The 26856-nt window shown below is 49.5% G+C and overlaps 1 protein-coding gene across 1 annotated transcript in view; it reads right to left on the bottom strand.

Moving 5' to 3' along the window:
* Window positions 1–12434: 12434 nt before the first annotated feature.
* The window catches only part of EWSR1 (EWS RNA binding protein 1), a gene marked incomplete at its 3' end in the record, with an annotated part of 116133 nt that continues 101711 nt past the window's right edge, over window positions 12435–26856 (bottom strand). Inside the window, exon 6 of the mRNA XM_086951008.1 lies at window positions 12435–12602. Within this exon, the coding sequence (XP_086807134.1) occupies window positions 12435–12602 (168 nt within the window). The remainder of the gene's footprint in view (window positions 12603–26856) is intronic.

The raw sequence follows: 26856 nt of genomic DNA, 5'->3' as shown, positions 1-26856 counted from the left end.
GTGGTACGAGCTCTATTGCCCCTTTTTGCAGCATGACTTGAACTTCCTGCTGCAACAAGTGCAAGTGCTCGCCGGACATAGGACGGTTTTTTGGAGGTATGTTTGGTGGGATGGAAGTGAGTTCCAGACAATAACCGTACTGAATAAGAGATTTGACCCACCTGTCCGTGGTGATGGACCTCCACACGGGCAGGAACTGCTGGAGTCTCCCCCCGACCGGTGTTGTGTGGTCGGGGGGCAGTGACAAGGCGTCACTGTTTGCTGGCGGTGGAGGACCTGGAGCTGTTATTTCCACGTCCTCTGCCCTTGACGTTGTTGCCACGGTATCCACCCCTACCCTTGTTGGTATATGAGGATTGGGTGTTAGTCTTATAGAATTGTGTGGACTGTGACGCTTGCCCCCTTGAGGTGCCTCTGTTATTGGAGCGGCGAAAGGAACCACCCCGAAACTGCTGGGACTGAAGGGCACCCATAGATTTAGCAGTATCTGTTTCCTTTTTCATTTTCTCAAGTGTTGCATCCACTTCAGGTCCAAACAGGTGGTCTGGATTCACTGTTTGGTTGAGGATGGTGGTCTGAATGTCCGGTTTAAAGCCTGATATTCTGAGCCATGCATGCCTGCGCAGCAGAACGCTAGTATTAATCGCTCGCGAGGCGGTATCAGCCACATCTCGAGCACACTTGGAGGCATTGGTAATAAGTTTTCCCTCCTGAATCAGCATTTCTGCGCCCTCCTTATACTGATCTGGCAAGTGCTGTAGCAGTGTTTCTAGGGTGTCATAGTGTGTCCTATCGTGGCGTGCAAGTAGCGCCTGCGTGTTTGATATGCGCCATATATTGGCTGCCTGCGCAGCAATAAGTGTCCCTGATGCCTCAAACACTTTTGATTCTTTGTCAGGGGGAGGAGCATCACCCGTGGTCTGTGAGTTGGCCCGTTTACGTGCGTTGGAGACCACCAAAGAGTCCAGTGGCAACTGTCCCTTGATGTACGTTGGGTCAGTGGGCACTGCCTTGTATTTTTTATCAATGCGAGGATTGATGACTCTTGCCCGGGTGGGCTCCTTGAAAACCTCTGGCGCATGCTTTAGCACACCCTTAAGCATTGGCAATGTTTTGACGGTTTTTTCAGCCACTGAGAAAGTGTCGAAAAGAAAAAAAATCGACATCCACTGGGTCAGCATGGAGGTCGACGTCATGATTGGCTGCAGCCCTTTCAATTAATGCGTTGAAGGCTGCAGAGTCCTCCGTTGGGGAAGTCTTTGTAGCAAAAAGCTGCGGCTCTTGTCCCGACTGAGGGTCCTCAGGGTCGCCCCCGGCAGTCCATGGCTCATGCACATCCTCTGGGTCAGAGTATGCTGGGTAATTATACTCGTCCTCCTCTTCTGCGTCACCCTCTCCAGCGTTAGATTGAGTGGGTGAAAGGTCCAGACCTTGTGGAGATGCCGGTTCCACAGGGGCAGATGCACCTGCAGAGTCCAACTTACGTTTAAGGGGAATGTGGAAGTGCTCCAGCGCAGGTTCCGGAGTGATCCTCCTTTTGAGCTTGCCTGTGTTGGCGTCGATGATGACCTCTCGACGCTCCTCGTCTGCCAGTGGTTGAAGCCGTTGTTTCGGCACCACCAATGGTGCCTTCGGCGTAGAAACCAGCTTTAAGGCCCCCCGGCCCCATGTTTCGGAGCGAAAGCCTTCGGCGCCGTCTTTGGCGGCAGCGTGAAGTGAATCGGCGTCTGCGCCTTTGCCGACTTCTGCGGAGGCTTGGGCGGCACGGTGTCCTTCGGCTCGGGCGCCAAGGCCTTCTCTCGAATCCGCTGAAGGGACTCAGCGACCTTCTTTGTGAGGGATGGGGAGGGCCGGATCGGTTCGAGCGAGTCCTCCGAATCCGGATGTGGGTCGGCGACTAAAGCAGGCGTCTTCGGAGCTGACGCAGCACCACCCTTCGCCTTCTCGACAGGGATCGGAGCCGTAACAGACTTGGGGTCGTCCCGACGCTTTTTGGAAGCCTTCTTATGGTCCTCGACCTTCTTGGCGTCGACGCGACTCTTTAGAGCGTCGACCAGCTTCGGCGCCGACGCGTCGGGCGTCTTCGCCTTAGGCTTCGACACCGTGGTCTTCGGATCGGCCATCTTGGCGTGGCTCTTGAGCTTGACGGCCATCTTGGATTTTTTCGGCGCCGGGGCCTCTGGCGCCTTTGATCCAACCAGTGCGACTTGCACTTTCGGTTTCGATCCTGATGGTGTTGAGCCCGATGGCTTCACTTTTGGTTTCTGGACCGGGAGTGGCGCATCAACAATGTCCGTGGCCGGGCCAGGAGGCGGGGCCGTGGGACGAGTATTGAGGTCTTGGGTAAGGCCCGAAGGCGATCCCTCGACCTGGGCCTTATGATGGGGTTTGACCCCAGAGTCAGTTTGAGGATGCTCCTCCTCTGAGCTATCCTCCACGGTGGCAATGGCCCCGTCGTCGTCCCCTACCTCCTCGACGACTTCCTCGAACTCCTCGTCTCCCGCGTCGTAGTCTTCCTCGCCCTCCGACGCTGGGTTAGAGTCCGAAACATTCAGGATGGTGTCGTCTTCAACATCCTCTTCAAAGATGTTAGCCGGTGGGGGTGCCGAACTCTGGGCCTGCAATCTTGCGGCCCGGCGTAGCTTGAGAGTCTTCTTCGACCGGAACTTGGAGCAGGCCATACACTTGGCCTCGTCGTGGTCCGGCGACAAGCACTTGTTGCACACTGGGTGCACGTCGATGTGCGGGTACTTTGAGGCACACACTGGGCACCTCTTAAATGGACTTCGTTCCATGTTGAAGGAGTCTGGAGCGTCGTGTAGGCCCGTCCGCGCCGAGAGCACGCGGGAGGGCAGCAGTAGATCGGAGCCGATGAATAACCAACCCGACCGATAACAATACCGACGCGAGATCCTAAAGACCTTTTGGTCTCAAGTAAACAAACTTAAACAACTATTGATTCCGACAGAGGGAACCGAAACACATCCGAACCCAATGGCGGAAAAAAACAATCTGGGGATGGAGTCGATGCCCATGCGCACTGTAGTCCAGGGGAGGAGCCACCTATCTCGTTATACTTCGAAGACTCTTCCAGGACAACAATGTGCAATCATCCGGACCCAACACTAGGCAGCGATCTATGCACAGATATGAATTCAGCAGCCCACATGCCTCGAACTTTATGAAACTGATGAAGCATGCATATGCTTCATGCAGGGTGAATTCCTTGCAACACTCAAGGTTCTGATGTTTATGACCAAGCACACATTTCAACAAAAACAGGTCAATACAAGGATGTACTAAAGAGCAAGCCCTGTAAATTGTTCACAAAGGACAGGTTCATTTTAGAAATGTTAAACCAACAGGGGTACTCAAATAGGTCAACTAAGAAGAAGAGGTAGGGAAAATGTAAGGTTTCCTAACAGTATGTGTAGGAAGGTACATCCTGACTATGGTTGCCCCCAACTTTTTGCCCTGTGTTTTAGCTGGTTTTGGACATAGTCGACCTGGGACCCTGCCAATCAGGACCCCAGGCCTACTGCTCTCTCTTTAAAATGGATTCCATGTACCCTAGGTACATTTCCAATTGGTACTGGGCCACCCTATCAGACCCTGTAACTCAGGGCATGGGTGTACCCAGGGCTGCCAGGGGCTGCAGCATGTATTATGCCACCCCTGGCTGGCCTCCTAAATTTGACACAACTGGCTGCATGACAGCTGGGGCAAAGTCGTGTAATCACCCTTTGCTGTAGGTGTAGTATACCTATACCTAACCCTAAAATGGACACACAGATTCCTATCAGTCACTCCTATGGCAGGCCTTGACAATCCTGAAGGCAGAGTGCTTGGAATCATGTGAGATGGTGCTCTGGCATGAGCTGAGCCTGTCTGCAGCTTGCGGAATCAAGTCCTAATAGCTGTTCCATGATATCGCATACCATATACTCTTAAGTGCATTATAATCCTCGCGGTTAAATGCTATCTTTGGTATTGCTTTATCAAAACATGTCGAGTAAGGTGTCATACGAATTGGAATACTAACCCCTCGCCAATTCTGGCGACGGGGTTAGCATTCCACCCTTCTAGAGGGACACGACATGTATGTAACTGTGAACCCCGGTTAAAGTTAACTGAAGCCTCAGCTCCACAAAATGGATGCTGCCACCACAGACACGAGTCTGACCCCCTACAGCTGGGAGTCCTTCCAGCGAGGGGAGCCTGGACAAAGGGTTTCCTGTCAGGGGCGGTGCTAGCACCGTCCCAGACATGGTTTTGTGTATCCTGGGTAGGCAGGGCTTTACAGGAAGGTGACTGCTGAGTGGCACCCCGGTGCTCACTACGCATAGGCCGGTCTGAACCAGTTCCAGGGGCACACCAGCCCCTGGCCTGGGGAAGTCCGGCATGGCTGAGGGGTGTAACCACCCCCCACCTAGTCCCACCCATAGGCAGGACCTAGTCACCGGGTCAGCCCCCTTTTTTAGTATAAAGATGGGAGCGGGCCCCCTGTTAAAATTAGATCATCTTTGGAATCAAGATACCACTTTCTTCGAAAGGACTTCACGATTTCTTCTTCAAGATTCTCCCTTGTGGCTAAGGAGTAGTCACCCTGCATCCGCAGGCACCATCCTAAAGAACACTGCGGCCTGCTGCAAGTCCTTCATCACGAATCCGACGACCCAGCACGACGAGACCCGGCTTCCCTGGCACCTCTGACCTCTACTCACCTCTACAGCAAAGCTGAGAACCGTGAGTGCGACGAGACCTCAAGGGACCGACGATCGCCAAGACTGCACGACATCTTTATTGCAAGCCCACCGAGTCTTCCACTGGTGAGTGCTTTGGGGTCCGAGAAGCCCCAACCCTGCGCAGCTCCAGCACCCAAGATCAGCCTCCCTGCATCTCCACGATCGGCGTGGGGCCCTTCTGCTGTTTGCTGTGCACCGCGTTGTTTGGCTACTAGCCGGCTGGCTTGTGGCCTTCTGAACGACGCCCGACGACAACTCTTCTGCTGGTCTGGTTGCTCCAGGCTGGCCCTTGCTTCCTTCTTCAAGAGAGGCACCCCGGACCCTCCTGGTCCACTCCAGACGCCATTTTAGGTCCACCGCGTGGGCTTGAATTTGCCAAGGCTTTGTTGCCCAATCCTGGGTCCAGCGACGCCGACAGCTTCTATCTTCGTGGGACAGCTCGATCCTCCATCCTGGTCGCCGACAACGCCTCCTGGTCCGTGAGATCTTCGAGTCAAGCGTCACCCACTCACCTTGTCGAGGTGGCTACCATCCGGTGCCCTCCTGGTGCCCACTGACTACTGGCTAGTAGTCTCGAACTTGGTCCCTTCTGCTTTCAGGTGTCATCTATCTTCGAGATCCAGGCTTGGATCCAACTGAACTTTCTTCACTGGTCACCGGCCAGCATCTTTTCTTCCGGCTCCTGGTCCGTCTACGAGGATTCCCGACGTCTTTTCAGACCTATGCAGCTGCAGCCCCTGGGCTAGGTAACTTCGGCATTTCGGTGCCCCAGCATAGCCTCACTATCCAAGGGTCAGAATCTACTTTCGTTTTCTCCCTACCAGGTCGGGTTCGCCCGAGAACACTAACTTTCTATTTCCTAGCTACCATAGACTTTTGTCCCGCATCTCGCGTGAGAGTGCACACACTGCACCCGAGTCCCCTAGGCCTCCTAGACGTAATCTAACGATTCCCTAGTCAAGTCCTAGCGATTCCAAAAGCTATTAGTACTGTACTTACCTGCTAGGAATTTCGCATTCCACTTTCAGAGTATATGGTTTTCCGTGCCCCTCGGGCATTTGTATATACTGTGCTAACTTAAGTATTTTTGTAAGAGTTTTGGTTTGTGCTTAGTACCCTGTCCTCATAAAGAGTACAGGGCTGTTGTGATCTTTAAATAAATAACTGTTTATTTTCATAACACTTGTGTGGTGTCCTTTCACTTGGTATTCAAGGGGTATATGTGTGGTAAACAGCTGGCTTAACGCGCCCTCTCGAGTCTTTAGCCTTAGACTGCTCGTATCCACGCTACTAGGATAGCTGGTCTATAAGGTTGACTTACAACCAATCATCAATAAGGGTTGCTGGACTGATACATAGTGTTCACTAGAATAGTGAGCACTGCATATCAGGCCACCTTCTCACATTGGTGGGCAGCGGTTGGGATTTGAGCTTGCTGTTGTTTTACCACACGTATCCTAAGAATATCTTGTTGAAAGATCACATAAGTACTGTTAGGTACATATAACTAAAGCTTAGAATACTCTGAGTTCTACTGAACCAGCTGTTGTAGCTCCTCAAGGCTTAGCACACCTTGGCTGCAACTCTTAGCAAGGGATCAGTAGGTAAACACATAGTGTAGGTAGGTGCATCACTTACACCACACTAGAAACAGTATGTCGGACAAAGGAGGAAACACTGAGGTTCCCCTTGTGTCAGTTGACCCTCCACAGGTCATCCCTTCAAGATATACTGCGCTTAGCTTCCATGAGTTACGACAAGTGTGTACCTCTAGGAAGATTAAGCAGGGGTCTAACCCCACAACTGCCTTTCTGATTGGTCTCTTAGAGACTCATGATGCAAGGAGGGCTGGTAACCCAGACCCTTCTAATTCAGATGGCAACATGCCCTCCTTACAGGGTCCCTTTGATGCCCAGGACCATCCTCTTCAGGAAGCAGATGATGCTGATGATGAGGATGATGATTTGGTATCAGGGGATGAGGCAGAAAAGGAACAGGTAGAAGTCAGCAGACTAACCAGGTCCAACTTAAGCAGACATGAGATGGGCACTAGGGGACCCTTGGGGCCACTCTCAGGTCAGCTTAACATTGGGAATGGACGAGATAGATCTCTATCAAGAGGCTCTATCAGATCCCTTCATACCAATGGCTCTCAACGTTCCTCTCAAAGGGGAATGACATCTCCCCAGAGGAGAATGTATGAAGCTAAGGAAAAGGCAGCCAATCTGAGGATTGAAAGGGAAGAACTTGCCCTGGCCAAAGAGAGGCTTGCCTTTGCTAGAGAGCAACAATTGAGTGGGACAGTTCCCACTGGTGGCAGCAATAAACCTAGCAATAGGGAAAGGAGTTTTGATACAAAGCACCTGAATAAGATAGTGCCCCCCTTTAAAGAAGGGGATGACATCCACAAATGGATTACTGCTTTGGAGAGAGCCTGCACTGTGCAGGGTGTTCCCCAAAGTCAGTGGGCAGCTATCTTGTGGCTCTCCTTTGATGGTAAAGGTAGAGATAAGCTCCTCACCACAAGGGTGGAGGATGCTAACAATTACCAAGTCTTGAAAAATGTACTGGTTGATGGGTTTGGTTTAACCACTGAACAATACAGGATGCTGTTCAGAGACACCCAGAAAACTCAGTCTCAAGATTGGACTGACTTTGTTGATTGTGCCACTAAGGCTTTTGAAGGCTGGCTACTGGGTAGTAAGGTTACTGATTTTAAAGGATTGTATAATCTAATTATGAGGGAGCAAATCTTAAATAATTGTCAGAACCAGCTATTACATCAGCACCTGGTAGACTCTGAGTTGACCTCTCCACAGGAATTGGGTAAGAGGGCAGACAAATGGGTCAGAACCAGGGTTAGGCCTAAAAATCAGGGTGGTGACCAGAAAAAGGAATCAACCAAGCCTCAAGAGAAGGGTGGGGATAAATCCACAGAGAAGACTTCCCAAGGGCCCCAAAATTCCAACAAGGGTGGTGGGTCCCAGAACACTCCTTCAGAACAGAAGAAACCTTATTGCCATACCTGTAAACAGGTGGGTCATTACAAAAGTGATGCCAGTTGCCCTAAAAATGGTAATAAGGGAAATACACCCCCAGGTAATACTCCTAAACCTCCTGTTACCACTAGTGGTAATCCCCCAGGTGGTGGGAGTGCCCCCAAGAATGTGGTGGGCATTACTTTGGGCAATCAGGAGGACTATGGCTTAGCCAGGTTCCCTGACCACACTCTTGTCTGTGAGACTGGCATGGGGTTTGCCAACTTCACTACTGGACCCCACATTTTGGGCAAGTATAGACAAGAAGTTTTAGTGAATGGTCAGAAAGTTGAGGCATTCAGAGACACAGGGGCCAGCCTCACCATGGTGAGTGACCATCTGGTCCCCTCTGCTCAACTGACCCCTGGTTTTACTTATCAGGTGACAGACATTCATGGAGTGAAGAGAAGGCATCCCATGGCAGTAGTCAAGCTCAGTTGGGGTAATGTCACAGGGCCCATGAGAGTGGCAGTGACAGATAACCTACCTGTAGATTGCTTACTGGGGAATGACCTAGAACTCTCAGCATGGGCTGAAGTGGAACAAGAAACTCATTCCAGAATGATAGGCCTATCCAGACAGGTTAGTGGGGCAGTAATAGCTACAGCCCCAGTCCAAGCACCAGTCCTCCCTGAAAAGGTTGGAAGGGCAGTGGTAGCCACTGCCCAGGCTCAGACAGACTTTCCAGAGCAGGATAGGAGGGCTGTGACAGTCACAGCCCAAACACAGACTGAGTGCCCTCCTGAAAAGGTTGGCAAGGTTGAAATGGTCTCAGCCTCTACTCAGACAGATAGTGAGGGTGTGAAGCCTGAAACAATGGATCACTCCACTCAAACAGAGAGCATTGAGGAGGAAGAAGAGTCTTCCCCCTCCCAGACACTAGGTGAGAGCCAGCCTCCTCAGGGAACTGACTCTACCCCTGTTGAAGGAACTGCCCCAGAGGTAGTCAGGCCTAGCCTGGCAGAGCCCCTGATGGCAGTGGACCCTTCCCAGGTGGGACCCAGTCTGGAGCAGGTAACCTGCACCTCTCTACCCTGTCTCAGTCAGCCCAGGGCTGAAGAGACCAGGGAGGCCAGTGGCGGACCCCAAAGGGCCCCCTGTCCAAAAGAACCCCTTAATCAGCAGATTAGGATCACTGAAGCTGGTAAACCTAGCCAAGTGAAAATAAGTCAGACTCCTGAGGGATCCCCCTTAAAAGTAGTTAGGGACCTCCCACAGCTGGACACTGTTGGGCACAGCCAAACATGGGGCCTAAAAACCCCAGACCTGACCTGTCCCTCCAGTAAGCCAAACAGAGGGACTCAGCCTCCAGCTTTAGGTAGCCAGAGGCTGACCCTGAGAGCTCAGTGCATCTCAGCTAAAGAAAGAAAGGCACATATGATGGATGTTGATTGGAGGAAGTTGAGCCCAAAGGTAGAGGAGCCTCACTTCAGTACTCCATCCCAGCATCAGCCTTCTTCTTTCCCAAGACACACCAGAGACAGAGATTCCCTATGGTGGAGACCCTCAGATACCCTTAGGGTGAGGGGTTGCCTAGTGGACCATGACACAGGGGGAAACCAAGCCAGAGCTGGTACTTCCTTATATGGCCACTTAGGTAATAGAGGCTTACCTGGACAAGGATAGCCTTATCTCCTTTCGTTTGGGGGGGGGTTGTGTAGGAAGGTACATCCTGACTATGGTTGCCCCCAACTTTTTGCCCTGTGTTTTAGCTGGTTTTGGACATAGTCGACCTGGGACCCTGCCAATCAGGACCCCAGGCCTACTGCTCTCTCTTTAAAATGGATTCCATGTACCCTAGGTACATTTCCAATTGGTACTGGGCCACCCTATCAGACCCTGTAACTCAGGGCATGGGTGTACCCAGGGCTGCCAGGGGCTGCAGCATGTATTATGCCACCCCTGGCTGGCCTCCTAAATTTGACACAACTGGCTGCATGACAGCTGGGGCAAAGTCGTGTAATCACCCTTTGCTGTAGGTGTAGTATACCTATACCTAACCCTAAAATGGACACACAGATTCCTATCAGTCACTCCTATGGCAGGCCTTGACAATCCTGAAGGCAGAGTGCTTGGAATCATGTGAGATGGTGCTCTGGCATGAGCTGAGCCTGTCTGCAGCTTGCGGAATCAAGTCCTAATAGCTGTTCCATGATATCGCATACCATATACTCTTAAGTGCATTATAATCCTCGCGGTTAAATGCTATCTTTGGTATTGCTTTATCAAAACATGTCGAGTAAGGTGTCATACGAATTGGAATACTAACCCCTCGCCAATTCTGGCGACGGGGTTAGCATTCCACCCTTCTAGAGGGACACGACATGTATGTAACTGTGAACCCCGGTTAAAGTTAACTGAAGCCTCAGCTCCACAAAATGGATGCTGCCACCACAGACACGAGTCTGACCCCCTACAGCTGGGAGTCCTTCCAGCGAGGGGAGCCTGGACAAAGGGTTTCCTGTCAGGGGCGGTGCTAGCACCGTCCCAGACATGGTTTTGTGTATCCTGGGTAGGCAGGGCTTTACAGGAAGGTGACTGCTGAGTGGCACCCCGGTGCTCACTACGCATAGGCCGGTCTGAACCAGTTCCAGGGGCACACCAGCCCCTGGCCTGGGGAAGTCCGGCATGGCTGAGGGGTGTAACCACCCCCCACCTAGTCCCACCCATAGGCAGGACCTAGTCACCGGGTCAGCCCCCTTTTTTAGTATAAAGATGGGAGCGGGCCCCCTGTTAAAATTAGATCATCTTTGGAATCAAGATACCACTTTCTTCGAAAGGACTTCACGATTTCTTCTTCAAGATTCTCCCTTGTGGCTAAGGAGTAGTCACCCTGCATCCGCAGGCACCATCCTAAAGAACACTGCGGCCTGCTGCAAGTCCTTCATCACGAATCCGACGACCCAGCACGACGAGACCCGGCTTCCCTGGCACCTCTGACCTCTACTCACCTCTACAGCAAAGCTGAGAACCGTGAGTGCGACGAGACCTCAAGGGACCGACGATCGCCAAGACTGCACGACATCTTTATTGCAAGCCCACCGAGTCTTCCACTGGTGAGTGCTTTGGGGTCCGAGAAGCCCCAACCCTGCGCAGCTCCAGCACCCAAGATCAGCCTCCCTGCATCTCCACGATCGGCGTGGGGCCCTTCTGCTGTTTGCTGTGCACCGCGTTGTTTGGCTACTAGCCGGCTGGCTTGTGGCCTTCTGAACGACGCCCGACGACAACTCTTCTGCTGGTCTGGTTGCTCCAGGCTGGCCCTTGCTTCCTTCTTCAAGAGAGGTACCCCGGACCCTCCTGGTCCACTCCAGACGCCATTTTAGGTCCACCGCGTGGGCTTGAATTTGCCAAGGCTTTGTTGCCCAATCCTGGGTCCAGCGACGCCGACAGCTTCTATCTTCGTGGGACAGCTCGATCCTCCATCCTGGTCGCCGACAACGCCTCCTGGTCCGTGAGATCTTCGAGTCAAGCGTCACCCACTCACCTTGTCGAGGTGGCTACCATCCGGTGCCCTCCTGGTGCCCACTGACTACTGGCTAGTAGTCTCGAACTTGGTCCCTTCTGCTTTCAGGTGTCATCTATCTTCGAGATCCAGGCTTGGATCCAACTGAACTTTCTTCACTGGTCACCGGCCAGCATCTTTTCTTCCGGCTCCTGGTCCGTCTACGAGGATTCCCGACGTCTTTTCAGACCTATGCAGCTGCAGCCCCTGGGCTAGGTAACTTCGGCATTTCGGTGCCCCAGCATAGCCTCACTATCCAAGGGTCAGAATCTACTTTCGTTTTCTCCCTACCAGGTCGGGTTCGCCCGAGAACACTAACTTTCTATTTCCTAGCTACCATAGACTTTTGTCCCGCATCTCGCGTGAGAGTGCACACACTGCACCCGAGTCCCCTAGGCCTCCTAGACGTAATCTAACGATTCCCTAGTCAAGTCCTAGCGATTCCAAAAGCTATTAGTACTGTACTTACCTGCTAGGAATTTCGCATTCCACTTTCAGAGTATATGGTTTTCCGTGCCCCTCGGGCATTTGTATATACTGTGCTAACTTAAGTATTTTTGTAAGAGTTTTGGTTTGTGCTTAGTACCCTGTCCTCATAAAGAGTACAGGGCTGTTGTGATCTTTAAATAAATAACTGTTTATTTTCATAACACTTGTGTGGTGTCCTTTCACTTGGTATTCAAGGGGTATATGTGTGGTAAACAGCTGGCTTAACGCGCCCTCTCGAGTCTTTAGCCTTAGACTGCTCGTATCCACGCTACTAGGATAGCTGGTCTATAAGGTTGACTTACAACCAATCATCAATAAGGGTTGCTGGACTGATACATAGTGTTCACTAGAATAGTGAGCACTGCATATCAGGCCACCTTCTCACAGTATACATCTATGTGCCACCCAATGAGAACAGTATGGACAAAGACAGTTGGGGAAGAGAACATACATTTGGGAATCTCATGTACGTATCAAAACTAATTGAAAACACGCAAATATATGCTGACTTGCATTAAGACTTGGATCTTTATGTCTAGATTTGGTTGACGCCCGACTTTAGTCTAGAATATAACAGCACCATGACATCGAATACAATGCTGGACAAATACTAATCTCTACATCCAACCCCTCTTTTCATGAACACAACATTCTTAGTACCTGGTTGGTGGATACGAAGGCGGAGCAGTTGTTGGCGGTGTTGGATAACTGGCAGGCATTTGTGGATAGCTATAGCTGCTCTGACCATATCCCATATTAGGTTGGTTGTAGCCAGTGGAACTCGACAGGGGCTGACTTGTCTCTATTGGCTTGGTTACATCAGGTGGCCTGAAAGAAAAATATAATTTTAGTTTTAAATAACTTTATAAAAAGCAAAACAAAACTTTTTTCCTGACCATTACAAATTGCTTTGGTACTTCAGGATACTCCTTTTACAAGCTGCAAAAGCCTTCATTGCCTACAGGGCACCACTAAGACCCAAGGACAACCTACTTGAAGTAATTAAGCATAACCATGTGCATGTCACTTAAAAATCTGGATAGGAAGCCAGTATATCAATATTATAAGTTGAAATAATCTTCTATTCCCAATATTTATGAAAGCAGTTCTAAGAACCAGACCTTGTGCAAGCACTTACCCAGGGCTATCAGATTGTAAGGAACGATCGTTCCCAGGGAAAAGGAGGCGGGTTAGCAGTGATTTATAAAAATTACCCCTGCACCTCTGACCCTATTTTAGACTGTGAAAGTATGTTTTTTACTTTAGAGTTCTCTCCCAATGCTAGCTTCTCAGGGGCACTTGTATATCGTCCCCCGGGACCTTTAAAACAGTTTCACACGTCTCTGCCCTCTGTAGTTGCCGATCTAGCAACCACCCCATCCAACTTTACTGTGTTGGGTGATTTTAATACTCATTTTGATAATACTGCCAATCGCACCGCCTAGAACTGACAGCCGGCCTCTCTGCATTACAACTGGACCAACTTGTTCTCTTCCCCAACTCACACTAAGGGCCATCTTCTGGACCCTGTGTTCAGTAATTGCCTCAACCTTAAGGTGGGCCCTCCTATTTCTCTCCCTTGGACTGATCATCCATTGATCCCCCCTTAACTTAGAGACCTACAAACTTCCCAATTCTATTCCGGTATTACAAAAAACACGGAATTGGTCCAAGCTTCCACTAGAACTATGGACCAAGGATTTAGAGCTGTCTAGACCATCTATTAATCAGAAACCTATACTAGCCAATGAGAATTTTAATGACTGGATTCTGAACTCCCTCGATGCTACACTTCCCCTTCGTAAAAGCATCGCAAAACGATCCAGGAACACTCCTCCCTGGTACTCAGCAGAGCTCAGGGAGAAAAAACGACATTGTAAACGACTTGAGAGAAAATGGAAGCTGGAGTTTGCCATATTAGATAAAACGAGATATAGAGAGGCAATCTGACTCTATAATCAGCAAATAAAGCTGGCACAATCTGCATACTATACTAGTAAAATCTCAGCGGCAAGCTCCAAACCCAAAGAAATTTACCAAATTGTGAAAAACCTCACTAAACTCCCCCAAATCTCCCCAGCCAATTATAATGTACAAGCTCGCTGCAATTAACTGGCAGAGTTCTTTTCCCAAAAAATCTACTTATAATATATTAATCATTCCCTGATCTGGATTCAAAGATCCACATTGAAGCTCCCTCTCCCCTCCCTCAGGCTACCAGGTATCATTCATCACCCATCCTGGATCAGTTTCCTCTGCTAAATCCAGAATCACTTGCCCCTTTAATGTCGCAAGTAAAATCGGGTTCCCCCTGTGATCCTGCCCTCCCCCGCACCTTGGTCGACGCCATCCCCACTATTCTTCCCACCATGCTTAATGTACTTAATGCATCAATTTCTTCGGGCATTGTACCGCCAAAATGGAAACAAGCCATGGTACGAGCACTTTTGAAGAAACCAAATCTGGACGCTACCAATCTTAGCAACTATCGTCGTATTTCTTTGCTCCCCTGGATGAGCAAAATCCTGGAGAAATACATCAACGGGCATCTAACTCTATTTCTCGAGAGTAACCACCTACTGGATGTCACCCAGACGGGTTTCTGCCCTAAGCATGGGACAGAGACTGCCCTGCTAGCTGTAATGGAGGAAACCAGAGAGATCTTGGATTGAGGGTGATCGGTGGCAGTCATCCTCCTCGATCTAAGCGCTGCATTTGATATGGTAAACCATAATATTTTATTGCAGCGACTTTTCAGCCTGGGTGTATCAGGCAGGGCGCTAACCTGGCTCACATCCTCCTTGAGCGATAGATCTTTTCAAGTCTTTGAAGGAGATAAAATCTCGTATAGCAAAGCTCTGGGATGTGGAGTCCCACAGGGCTCATCTCGGAGCCCGACGTTGTTGAACGTTTATATGAGACCACTGGCTGAGATCGTCCGCCCTTATGGTATTAAGATCATCACCTATGCGGACGATACTCAGTTGGTGGTCTCTCTTGCTCAGGGAAACGACACTAACGAAGACCGACCTAGCAGGATGTTTAGAGGAAGTAAAGAACTGGATGACTATGTCATGCCTCCAGCTCAATGGAGAAAAAACGGAGCCGATGCTCCTCGGCCGTTCTGCTCTAGGTACAATGGACTCTATATGGCCCGCTTGTCTGGGTCAGCCACCAGCCTCCAAAGACACCCTTAAAAGTCTTGGGGTATGGTTGGATAAGTCCCTGACATTTGACAGCCAGGCCACCAAGCTGTCTGCCACCTGTTTTGGCCTTCTCAGACTCCTTAAAAAGATTCTGGCCCTCCTGCCTTTTGAAGCTAAACAAATTTTGCTTCAAGGCTTGATTCAATCTCGCCTCGATTTTGGCAACGCCCCGTATCTGGGAGCTCCTGACTACACCCATCAGAAACTTAAGGTAATCCAAAACTGCGCTGCGCGTACACTGCTCCAGCTTCCCCGTAGGCTCTCAACCAAGCCTGGACTGAGGAGCCTCCATTGGCTTCCTGTCAGAGAGAGAATTAACTTTAAATCTCTGTGTATGGCGCAACGGGCCTTTTGGAAAACAGGCCCAGTGATTAATCATTCTCTAATTACGCCATATCATCTGAGTAAACAATTGCGCTCTTCCCATTCCTTTCTTGCTACAATCCCTAAAATAAGGAAATCAAGAGTAGGAGGCCGATTATTCTCCTAGAACGTGGCCAAGTTGTGGAACTCTCTCCCTCTCCACTTGAGGTCCAACCCTAATTTGCCTTCCTTCCGAAATCAATTAAAAACGTTTCTGTTTAACAGATAGAATCTTGCTCCCTTTGACTTAGGAGGCTCTTAGCTAGCACCTTCTTTCTTAGCGCTTGGACGCCTCAGGGCAGCAATTTGCGCTTTATAAAACGCATTTCATTCATTCAAGATGCCCCAACACTAACGTGCCAATTAATAGAAGTTTACTGCATAGCGTACATTCATCAATTACTTGGCAATGTGGTTCAGAGCTTGTGTATAATAGATGTAGGTTTGTGCGTTTAGTTAGGTGGAAGGGTGTCTGAGGGAAAGGGATATAAACACCTGGGAAAATATTCTAGATGGTGTGAGGAGCATGTTTTGCTGTAGATAGAATTTGGGAGATCTACCATTCAAACCCATTAAGTTGATATATGCTTGGGTGGTCTTGCTATTCTTGATGAAAAGCAACAGGTGGCTGGTTGTTGTGGTTTTGGTCTTATGATTTTCAACATAACTGCCATCTGTGTGTGGTGGGCAGGTAGTGTGCCCTTGTGCAGCTCTAGCGCTCAGTCTTGAACTGGGGAGAGGAGTTGGACTAACGGCTGGGGCGGTGGTCCTCGAATCTGGGGAACGGTGTTAGAGTCTCAGCAATGATGCTGAACATCCTGCAATTCTGGACAAATCACTAAATCTTCCCGTGCCTAACAAAAATGAATGTGCCCTCATGTAATGCAATACATACATACATACATACATTATGGTGTGATCATTCGCTGCATGGTATGCTTGGTCAGGACGCTTAATCCTTCCTAAAATTCAGCCTCACCAGTGTCCCAGTCATTGTGCTTTTATCTAAATGAGCTGCCTACAATTTTCAGAGGCCAAGTTCTCATTTCTCTATTAATGCTGCAGTGAAATATGTCAGACTGTTTGCGGAGGACTTCCTCTTACCATATTTAGGAAGCTGGCTCTGTATATACTGTACCAAAATGAGGTGTAGTGTGCACTGAGCCCAGTGAAACCCCAAAGGAAGGCAGAGGTAAAAGTAGATATCTTTCTCTGTTTGTGGTAGTGTGGGCGAGCAGTAAAGCTTTATCAGAGGGTAGTGTTAAGCATTTATTGCACACACAGGCAATAGATGTCACACACATTCAAGGACTGTACTCAGACCAATTTGCTTACATAAAAAATATTTAGTTATGTTTTATTTTCTAGAACCAGGCCAGGCCTGGCATAGGCAAGTAGAATATGTTGCAAGATGTATGAAGTGAAATACAAGTTTAATGCAGTTGGTTGGTTTACAATTAAGTCAGACAAAATTACTTTTCAGTTACTTTGTAGATTGTGTACGTTACTTTTTTCTGATTACTTTAAGTGACTTTTGCTACTCAGTGTGATATACAGAGATGTGTTGTCTAGGAAATGATCCTGTGTGATCAGCAATTCAGTTTATACTTCTACATTTCATACAGAAAAGCAGTCAATGAAGTCTTATGGGAGAAACCTGTGTTATCAGTTTAGGTGCGAGTACTTTGTTTTGGTAGTTGGTTTTCTGGGGTTAAAACAGGGTTCCCCCGGGGTCAAGGATGCACTTTCAAAGCACCCTCAGCGGCACTAGGGCGGCCGGGTGCAAAGTGCAGAGATCAAATGTTATCCAATGGGGGATAGGGGGCTTCCAGTTGGTGGCTGTGGGAGCAAAGGGATCAGATTTAGCACACATGGGGCACCAACAGGAGCGGAAAGGTGCAGGGTGCTGTTTTGGAGTCAGATGCCCCGTTGATTTCAATGGGATTCTCCGGTGGCAACAAAGACTACAGGCTCGGGGACAAAGATCTTCTAGAGGCGACCACCGGTTAGAGAGGGGTTGGGATGCTGGGACACAGTCGGTTGGGGCCACCCACAGTGCAGGGGTGTCTTTTGGCATAGAGTTTCTCTTACCGGTTGGGGGGAGGGGGGGGGGGCAGGGGGGGGTGGTTAGGGAAGGGATAATCCTCCAGAAAGGGGCTGCAGACATATCGGTGGGAGACTTGAGGCAGGTCAGGGATCACCAGATACCAGGTAAGGATCGCCGGGGAGAGCTCCTCATGGTGTTGGGCCACTAACTCGGGCCATGGGCATCGTGTGAAGACTCACGGAATTGGCCAGTCAAAGTGAGGGTGAGCAAATCCAGTGCTTACAGGAGACAAAGTCTGGTTTGGGAAGGCAGGGCAGGTTCTCTGGGTTCTTGTAGGACACACGAGGATTCTGCTGTAGCAGGTGGAGGTTGGGACAAGCCGGTAGGGCTGGTGCCAAGGCAGTTGGTGTCCTCTTCAGCACAGCTCTTCAGTCCTTCTCGTTTCTTCTTGTCTGACCAGGCAAAATTCGGGTTTGCCCCTAATGGATTATGCTACTTACCCAGTAAGCATCTGTTCTTGGAATGTAGAGCTGTAGATTCACATGCTTTGTGTACTCCTGCCATCTGGTGTTGGGTCCGGATGTTTGCAAGTTTTTCTTCAAAGAAGTCTTTCCTAGTCATGAGGTGAGTAGAGTCCTCCTTTTGGTGATAGTGAGCATGGGTATCAACTCCATTGTTAGATTGTTTTGCCACAGAGGGTGATGGAGTCAGTAGAGTAGTAAAGAGAGATGTCCATGTATAATGTATCCAAGTAAGATACTACTGCAACAGGTATAGGTAACCGGGGAGGAGGGTGAGCGCATGTGAATCTACAGCTCCACATGCAGAGAACAGATGCATACTGTGGTAAGTAGCATTTTCCCTTCGAGGCATGTGAGCTGTAGATCACATAAGGTGCATAGACTATATAGCAGTTATCTCCCAAAGTGGTGGCTAACCTGTAGCTGTTGCAGCTGTTTGAAATAGTGTAGGCAAAACTGCTTGGCCCACCCTAGCTTGCTGTCTAGCTAAGACATTTACACAATAGTGCTTTGTAAATGTGTGTGGTTTACACCATGTGGCAGCATTGCAAATGTCATTTATGGGTATATTTGCTAAGAATGCAATAGAGGCCCCTAGTATGCGAATGGAGCGTGCTACAGGAGAAATTGGTAATGTGTGTTTTGCTTTTGAAACAGGATTGCCTTTATGTGGTGGAGCAAAAGCAACACATAGTTGCTTGGCCTTTTGGAAAGGTTTTGTCCTTTCAATGTACTAGAGCAGTGGTACCCAAACTTTTGACTTCTGAGGACCCCCACTGAATCACTGCTGGAAGCCAGGGACCCCCAAGCAATTTATACAATTTAAATTTATTTTTAAAACGGCTTTTGAAGCAGAGGCAATTTCAAGAGGGAGACAGCCTGAATTGGGTCTATTGGTATGGACATGTATGCATACAGCAGTGTATTATTTAGTGGTACAAGTCTCCTGCTCTCAGCCATGGCAGCACCTCTACATTCTCATTCCAGAGCCTTGGAGTGGGGGCCCTTCCATGAAGCAACAGGTTGAATGATTGTGAATTATTAACATTTTTACCTATTCACAGTTTAAGGTCTATAATATTATTCAATTATAAAGCATTTTATAATAAAGACATGCCCCAAGAAGCAACAAATATAGTGAAAATTCTAACAAGATTGTACACAGGACTCGTCGCTTTGTGCACTGAGCAAATTCAAGATCCATGTAAGGAGTTCATCATGGAAGTGCAAGAGATGGCAATCTGCACAGAAGGCATATCGTTTCAGCGAGATCATGGAACAATGCTATGCCAATTACCATAAACCCCTGTTAGACAATCTTTAGTCACAGACCGCAGAACGACATTTTACCACCAAGGGGTGAGTAGTGCAGTTAAGGCATATTTCAGAGAGGCCCCGCGTGGCACATACATAACCCTCTCCTGTTAGGAGGCCCACTGCCCCGTCCCTTGCCAACATAAGAGCTTGATATGTCTGAATATGAAAGCTTGATATGTCTGAATATGAAAGCTTGACAACACACATAGTTCACTTGGGTGAACTATCAGACAGCAGCACGAAAATCATACTTCTAATCCTGGCCGCATCTATTTTTACCTGCCTGCCAAGTAACGGTAACATATACACATGTGCCTTTCAAAGCTTTATTGCTTTTATTGTATTGCCTGTATTTTCATTGTTGTGTCTGACTGCTGGTGTCAGTCTTCCCCTGCTGCCTGTACGTGGTCCGTGCCCCTTTTTCTTCCCTCTGTACCCCTCGCTGCCCCGTGTCTCTGCCCGGCTTTCCCTTCTGTTCCCCTCACTGCCCACATGCCTCTGTCCGTCCTGCCTTCTGTTCTTAGCTGCCCCTATATTTCTGAATTCTGTATTTTGCCTCTGTGCCACTCGTTTTTTGTGCCTTCCTACCCTCTGTTCCACTCGTTTTTTGTGCCCGTCTGCCCTGTGCCACTCATTTTCGCCTCGTTTTTGTGCCCCTTTTGCCCTCTTTTCCACTCGTTTTTTGTGCCTTTCTGCCCTCTGTCCCACTCGATTTTTGTGCCAGTCTGCCCTGTGCCACTCATTTTCCCCTCGTTTGTGCCCCTTTTGCCCTCTGTTCCACTCGTTTTGTGCCTTTCTGCCCTCTGTTCCACTCGTTTTTTGTGCCAGTCTGCCCTGTGCTACTCATTTTTCCCTTGTTTTTGTGCCCATTTGCCCTCTGTTCCACTCGTCTTTTGTGCCTTTCTGCCCTCTGTTCCACTCGTTTTTCGTGCCCTTCTGCGCTTGCCCTCGTTTGTACCTTTCTGGCCTCGGTTTAACTAGTTGTGCCCTTCTGCCCTCTGTTCCACTCGATTTTGTGCCTTTCTGCCCTCTGTTCCACTCGTTTTTGTACCTTTCTGCCCTCTGTTCCACTCAGTTTCCACTCGTTTTTTGTGCCCTTCTGCGCCACTCGTTTTTTCCTTGTTTTTGTGCCCCTTTTGCTTTCTGTTCTACTAGTTTCCCCAGCCACTGTGCCCCCGCCCCCCTGACTCCCCATTCGCTGCCCCGCCTTCCGATTGTATTGTTGTGGTCTCGCCGCCCCCGCACCAACATTCACCGCTCTTGTGTGCTGTGAGGACGCAAGGGCATTTCATTTTTCACTAGGACGACAGGCACTCGAGCCCTGCAAACCCCCTGGGAATGTCTCACGGACCCCTGGGGGTCCGCGGACCAGTTTGGGAAATGCTGTACTAGAGTAATACGCTTTTCACATCTAAGGTGTGTAGAGCAGGTTCTGCCACAGAATCTGGTTGAGGGAGGAACACAGGCAACTCAACAGATTGGTTGATATGAAAGGTAGAAATGACTTTAGGTAGGAACTTTGGGTTGGTCCGAAGAACCACTTTATTTTGGTGCATTTGTAAAAATGGTTCTTCTATGGTTAGTGCCTGAATCTCACCCACTCTCCTCAGTGATGTGATAGCTATGAGGAAAGCTACCTTCCAAAGAGAGAAATTGCAGTTCACATCTATGCAATGGCTCCAAAGATGGAACCATTAGTTTGGTATGGACAATGTTGAGATTCCATGTTTTTTTTTTTTAAGTCCTTCCATAAATGCTTTAGCACCAGGAACTCTAAAAAGACATATGTTGTCTGTTCTGTAGATATACACCTATTGCAGCAAGGTGTAAGCACTCCACTTACAATGTCAAATAATGGACCTAGACACTGTAGGGGTACAGGGCTCATGCACCTGTAACCTCACCACTGGTATAGTGCACCCAGCTAGAGGGGTAACTGACCTATGCCAGACCAGTGCATCGTAGGCATGGCACACAGATGTGCCCCATATCGACTTAATTTTGTTCTGCACCAAAACACGAAGCCTGCAAAGACAGTGTGTGAGTGTAGTGGTACAGGAACCCTAAGAGTGGCCTTCTCTGATCACAGTGCCCTGGGTACCGGTAGGAGCATTTAACAGTGGCTGACCTGTGGCCAAGATGCCAATTGGGTTTAGGCTTCAATGCATTTTTAGGAAAAGAACATAGGCCCTGTTTCCCAGATTAGCAGGAGCCCAGGGAACACTCAGTCACAGCAATTCAGCAAAAAGTGGGGGCAACTATGTAGAAAGAGGGCACCTTTTCATCCTCATTCCCCCACCCCCTCTCCAAGCGCAAGAGGAGGCGGCTAACCTTTCCCTAGAGAGTCTTCATTTTCTAAGTGGTAGAACTTGGAAAGTTAATCTGCATTGGCATGGGCAGTTCCAGGTCTGTGTTCCACTACAAAGTCCATTCTCTGTAGGGAGATGGAACACCTCAACAGTTTAGGATTTTCACCTCTCATTTGCATTAGCCCTCTCAGAGTTCTGAACAGTTTTAACTGGTATGGTCTCAGCTTATTCAGGGACCGAACCACAGCAAAGGCCTCCCTCGCAAAGGCCTCCCTCTCAATGGCCTCCAACGCTGCTGCCTGGGGAGAAGCCTTCTGCTTATTAAAGCAACAGGTTGGTCTTGGCCTTCATCATTGGTCTGGGATAGGACCGCTCCTATCCCTAGCTCAGAGACATCTTGTTGGAGGGTAGCCACAATGGACCCATAACCCTTCACAAACCTCCTGTAGTACCCAGTCAAGCCAAGGAATGCCCAGACCTGGGTCTGGGTTGTTGGAGCTACCCAGTCGAGGATGGCCTGCTTGCAATCAGTCCGCTGTTTGGCAGAGAGGGAGTCTGAAAAGACAACTGCATCCACTGACCCATCTTTGGGACTGTGGATCCCACTATAAAATTGCTCATAAAGAATATATGAACAAAATCGCCAATGCTAAGAAAAGCTATCTTGGGGAAAAAATTAAAGCAGCTGGTAATTCACAGAAAGAACTTTATGCAATTGTAAAAGACTTTTCAAACCCCATTGCCTGCCAAAAGGTCATTCAGGAATCCCAGGACTGGGCCGACGAACTAGCCACCTACTTCAAAGACAAAATTAATACAATCCATGAATCATTTCCCACAGAAACAGGCACAACTAGTGAGCCATGCCATGCTGATCCCTCCACTATAAATCCCATACAGCAAAATTTAGCCGACTTCGGAACAATCACGGAGGACGAGGTAGCCAACATACTAAAAAAGGCTAAATCAGGTTCCCCCAAAGACCCAGCGTCCGCACCGATTTTAGCCAAACTAGCACCTGCCCTGACTCCCACACCGACCTCGATTTTTAATATGTCCCTAACTCGTGCCTTATTCCCCACCCCCTGGAAGGAAGCCATTGTGAGGCCAATCCTTAAGAAAAACAACGCAGACCCCAAGCAACCGGTGAACTACCGCCCCATATCTTTACTACCACTCTTTGGTAAATCAATGGAATCTATCATCAATGCAAAATTGGTAAAATTCCTTGAAAGACACTCACTATTAGATTCCTCACAGTCAGGATTCAGAGCTTCCCATAGCACTGAGACCACACTGATAGAGGTGGTTGATAATATCCGGTTGGCACTAGACTCCAAACAGTCGGCTATTCTCATCCTGCTAGACCTTTCGGTGGCCTTCGACACCATATCCCACAGATTCTATTAAAACGACTGGCGTGGTGTCGAAGGCCAAGCCCTGGGCTGGATCCAGAGCTATCTCACAGGCCGTAGCTCTAGGGTCAAATCAGGACCTTTCTCATCAGATGCTATTGATAACGACAAGGGAGTGCCCCAGGGCTCAATTTTAAGCCCAACCTTATTCAACGTCTACGTATCACCATTGGCCAAAATAATTAGGGACTTCGGCTTCGACACACTGTCGTACGCCGACGATACCCAAATTCTTATAACCCTTGGCTCTGATCCAGCAGAGACTAAAGTGAGATTCAGGAATTGTATGCTAGAAATAAAGAGCTGGATGACCAATAATTTCCTAATGCTTAATGCAGGCAAATCCGAAATAATGCTTTACGGTGCAGCCAAATCCATCTGGTCCCAAGAATGGTGGCCGCCGGAACTTGGACCCTGCCCATCTCCAAAAGACACTGTTCGGAACCTGGGCTTCATCCTTGATGACAAGCTGTCCATGGCTCCCCATACGAATAAATTAGTACATACCCGCATAGGTCTCATGAGGAGCCTAAGGAAAATATTCAAACGGCTGCCCTTGTTCTATCGTAAACCATTGATTCAAGGCTTAATTACCATCCGCCTTGACTATGGTAGCGCTCTCCTAGCTGACGCAAACGAGGGCACACTAAGTAAACTGCAGACACTCCAAAACGCAGCAGCCAGACTGACCCTTGACCTACCCCCACGCACCCCCTCTGCCCCTTGCCTGAAGAAACTGCACTGGCTTCCAGTCAGAAAGCGCATAAGGTTCAAGATCTGTTGCCTAGTGCACAAATCTTTAAATGGACAAGGCCCGAAATATTTAAAAACTAACGTCAGGGATATTGCCCGGAAAGAACACTAATATCTTCAAATAAATATCTCCTAAAGATACCAAGAGTCCGTACTGTCAGAAATGGAGACAGGAGTTTCTCGAAGGTGGGCCACATGGCATGGAACTCCCTGCCTACAGCTTTAAGATCCAATCAAAATCACAAAATCTTCCGAAAAGATCTGAAAACAGTACTATTCAAGGCACCAGCATAACAACTCCTCTCTCTCGCATGACTCATATCCTCTGCCAGCGCTGTGAGACCTACCGGTGAAATGTGCGATTTATAAAAATAAATACATACATACTGTATGAGAGGAGGTCGGGGAGAGGTCCACTGTCTCCTGATCCTCATCGGTCACCATCAGCATGGTGATGTCAGCTCAGTCATGGAAGAGCTGAAGGTGGTTCACATGGATAACCCTTTTGGGTGTCCTGCTTGTGCTCAGGGCAAACAAGAGGTGACCTCACTCTTCTTTTCTAGGATAGGGTAAGGGCCACACCATCTGCCCTGGAGAGCACTTGGTGCCACTGGCTCCAAAAAAGACACCTTTTGCCTAAGTTGAAATTCAACCAGTGCAGCTTTTAGGTCATATTAGTGCTTCTGAAGCTCCTGGCTGAACTCAAGTTTTGTGGATGCCTTTCCCATGCACTCAGCCATTCTTGACCTTAGGCCAAGTAGATAGTCCACAATATCTTGTTTGGGTTGTTGGAGAGGCTTCTCCAACCATCTTTTACAAGATAGTGGTCGCCTCACAGGATGGCCAAACAGAATTTCAAAAGGGGGAAACCCTTCACGCTTCTGTGGCACCTCTCAAGTGAAAAGCTGGCATGGTAGGGGGAGCTAGTGAGCGCGCAAGCAGTATGGCTGCATTCACATGAGGCTCCTGCTGCCTGGATGATTATCCAACATTTATCCTCTCTATTCCGCCACCTTTGCCCTTCCTGACCCCTCTCGGACAGAGAGGAGGCTGTCTGGCGGCCTCGGTGTAGCTCTTCAGGGAAATCTGATTTGCCGTTTTTAAGATGCTTGTAGCAGCGCCCGGAATCTTGGACCGGAGCCGAGCTCGGAACTGGCTGCTGAGGCCGGCGGGATCGGCGACCTACGGGAGCCCGCGTCGCACCACGAGGAGTCAAGGCCCTAAAGTGCTCATTACGCCGTGGTAATTTCCTGAACACTGAGCCCATTCGGGTTGCACTGTCCACGCCGGGAAAGCTTACTATCGAGGACGCCACTGGGAAGCGCATGCTTATAGCCCCCGTTCGGGATCGACGTTATTTCATGGAGACACTGAGCAGCGTAGGACGACCGGACCCGGAGAATAGCAACCATCTCCTCTGGCCTTCACAGAGCACGGCGGCTTCAAGACTCAGAGGTATTGGGGGTGTTGTGGGGGCCTGGGTGGCCGGGACGACAGCTGCTTGCTCCCGATCGACTGCTGCTCCCCCCCCCCCCCCCCCCCCCCCCACCATCATCAGGACTACAACTTGGGGTCTTGGAGCAGCGCACTGCCTCCTCTCCGTGCTTAGAGACACACAGCCGGTATGGAAGGGAACCTGTACGTGCTGTATGTGCTTTGGGGATAACCCAGCCCCCATTTCTCTCTGAACTCTGGTGCATTGACCTCCGGAAAGCGGCTTGCTGCCCTGCATACCCTACCTGTGTTGGGGCCATTCTGCCACACTAGTAAACTGACTGTGTACTCACCACTGCTGCACGGTTCGCAAAAGGGGCATTGCGGTATTCACAAGAAGTGTGACGAAACAAGGGGAAGTCATTTATGAACTCGGACACCAGCCCACTCCGTGGCACCCGTGGGCAGCGTCTTTCGCCGACTGCGTCAAGCCCCCTACAAAAGGCCTACGATGGGCAAACCAGATCGACAACCCAAGCTATCGTTTGACCCGCTCACGACCAAGAAGGGCTCCGAAGCACGCAGGAACCTCCCAGGCCAATTACAACGGCCGAACATGGCGCCACCTCGGTCACAGCCGACTTGCAGCAGATGATGCAGGAGATGAGGCAAGGCTTCGCCACTATAGTGGACAAAGTAGACAGGATGTCCTCCAGAATGGACGCCATGGTCCAAAAAATAGATGTGCATGAGGAACGCATCACTGCAACTGAACGGCGCATCTCTGACACCGATGATACCACGGCCTCTCATACAACGCAACTCTCGAGAATGGACCATGTTCTACGAGTCATTGCGGCTAAAAACGAGGAGTTGGAAGCCCGCAGTCGCCGGAATAATATACGCGTCATAGGTGTGCCGTAGTCTACCAACACAGGTCGTATGGAGGACTATGTGGAAAAAATACTCACACCGGCGATTGGTCCAGACGCATTCTCCAAACAGTTTATTGTCGAAAGAGCACATCGATCGGTGGGGCTGCGGCCTAACCCTGGAGCACCACCACGGCCCATCATCGGCGTCTCCTTAGCTATCGAGACCGAGACGCCTCACTGAAGGCAGCGCGCACCAACCGCACCCTTACCTGTGATGGGGTCTCCTTCTCTATTTATCCTGACTTCACCCCTGTGGTGCAAGAACAGCGCCGAAAATTCGTGGACGTAAAAAAAAAACTCAAGCGCTACAGGTGGATTATGCACTATTATACCCCGCCAAACTGAGAGTGACACATCAGGCCAAGCAGCACTTCTTTACAAACCCACAGCAGGTGGAAGACTTTGTGAAAACTCTGAAACGTGACCGCGCTGGGGACAGGCGTAATCGTGATGACAAGCAAGATGACTTCCATTCGCCAAACGAAGATGAGTAACACTGATCACTTCCTGTTTGGGCGATATTTCATTTCACTACTTTCCTCTCAGATCTACTGGAGGGCCTGCCGCAGATCGAGCCTCAAGAGCCGCTTGGAGGTCATGGGATGGACATTGGACTTCTAGTGGTAAAGTATTCCAGGTAACCCCCCCCCCCCCCCCCCCCTACCCGATTGAGCCCCAATGTGGCCGTACAGGACGAGGGGCGAGGTGTGGGGGGTGGATTTGTGCGCAACTAGACTGCACCCTGAAGGGAATACCCCATTGCACTTGTTGACTTTGATCCA

Source organism: Lissotriton vulgaris, unplaced genomic scaffold (genome assembly GCF_964263255.1).
Source record: "Lissotriton vulgaris unplaced genomic scaffold, aLisVul1.2 SCAFFOLD_852, whole genome shotgun sequence".
NCBI lineage: Eukaryota > Metazoa > Chordata > Amphibia > Caudata > Salamandridae > Lissotriton > Lissotriton vulgaris.
Note: the sequence above shows the minus strand (reverse complement) of the source record. Positions and strands in the feature narration are given on the sequence as shown.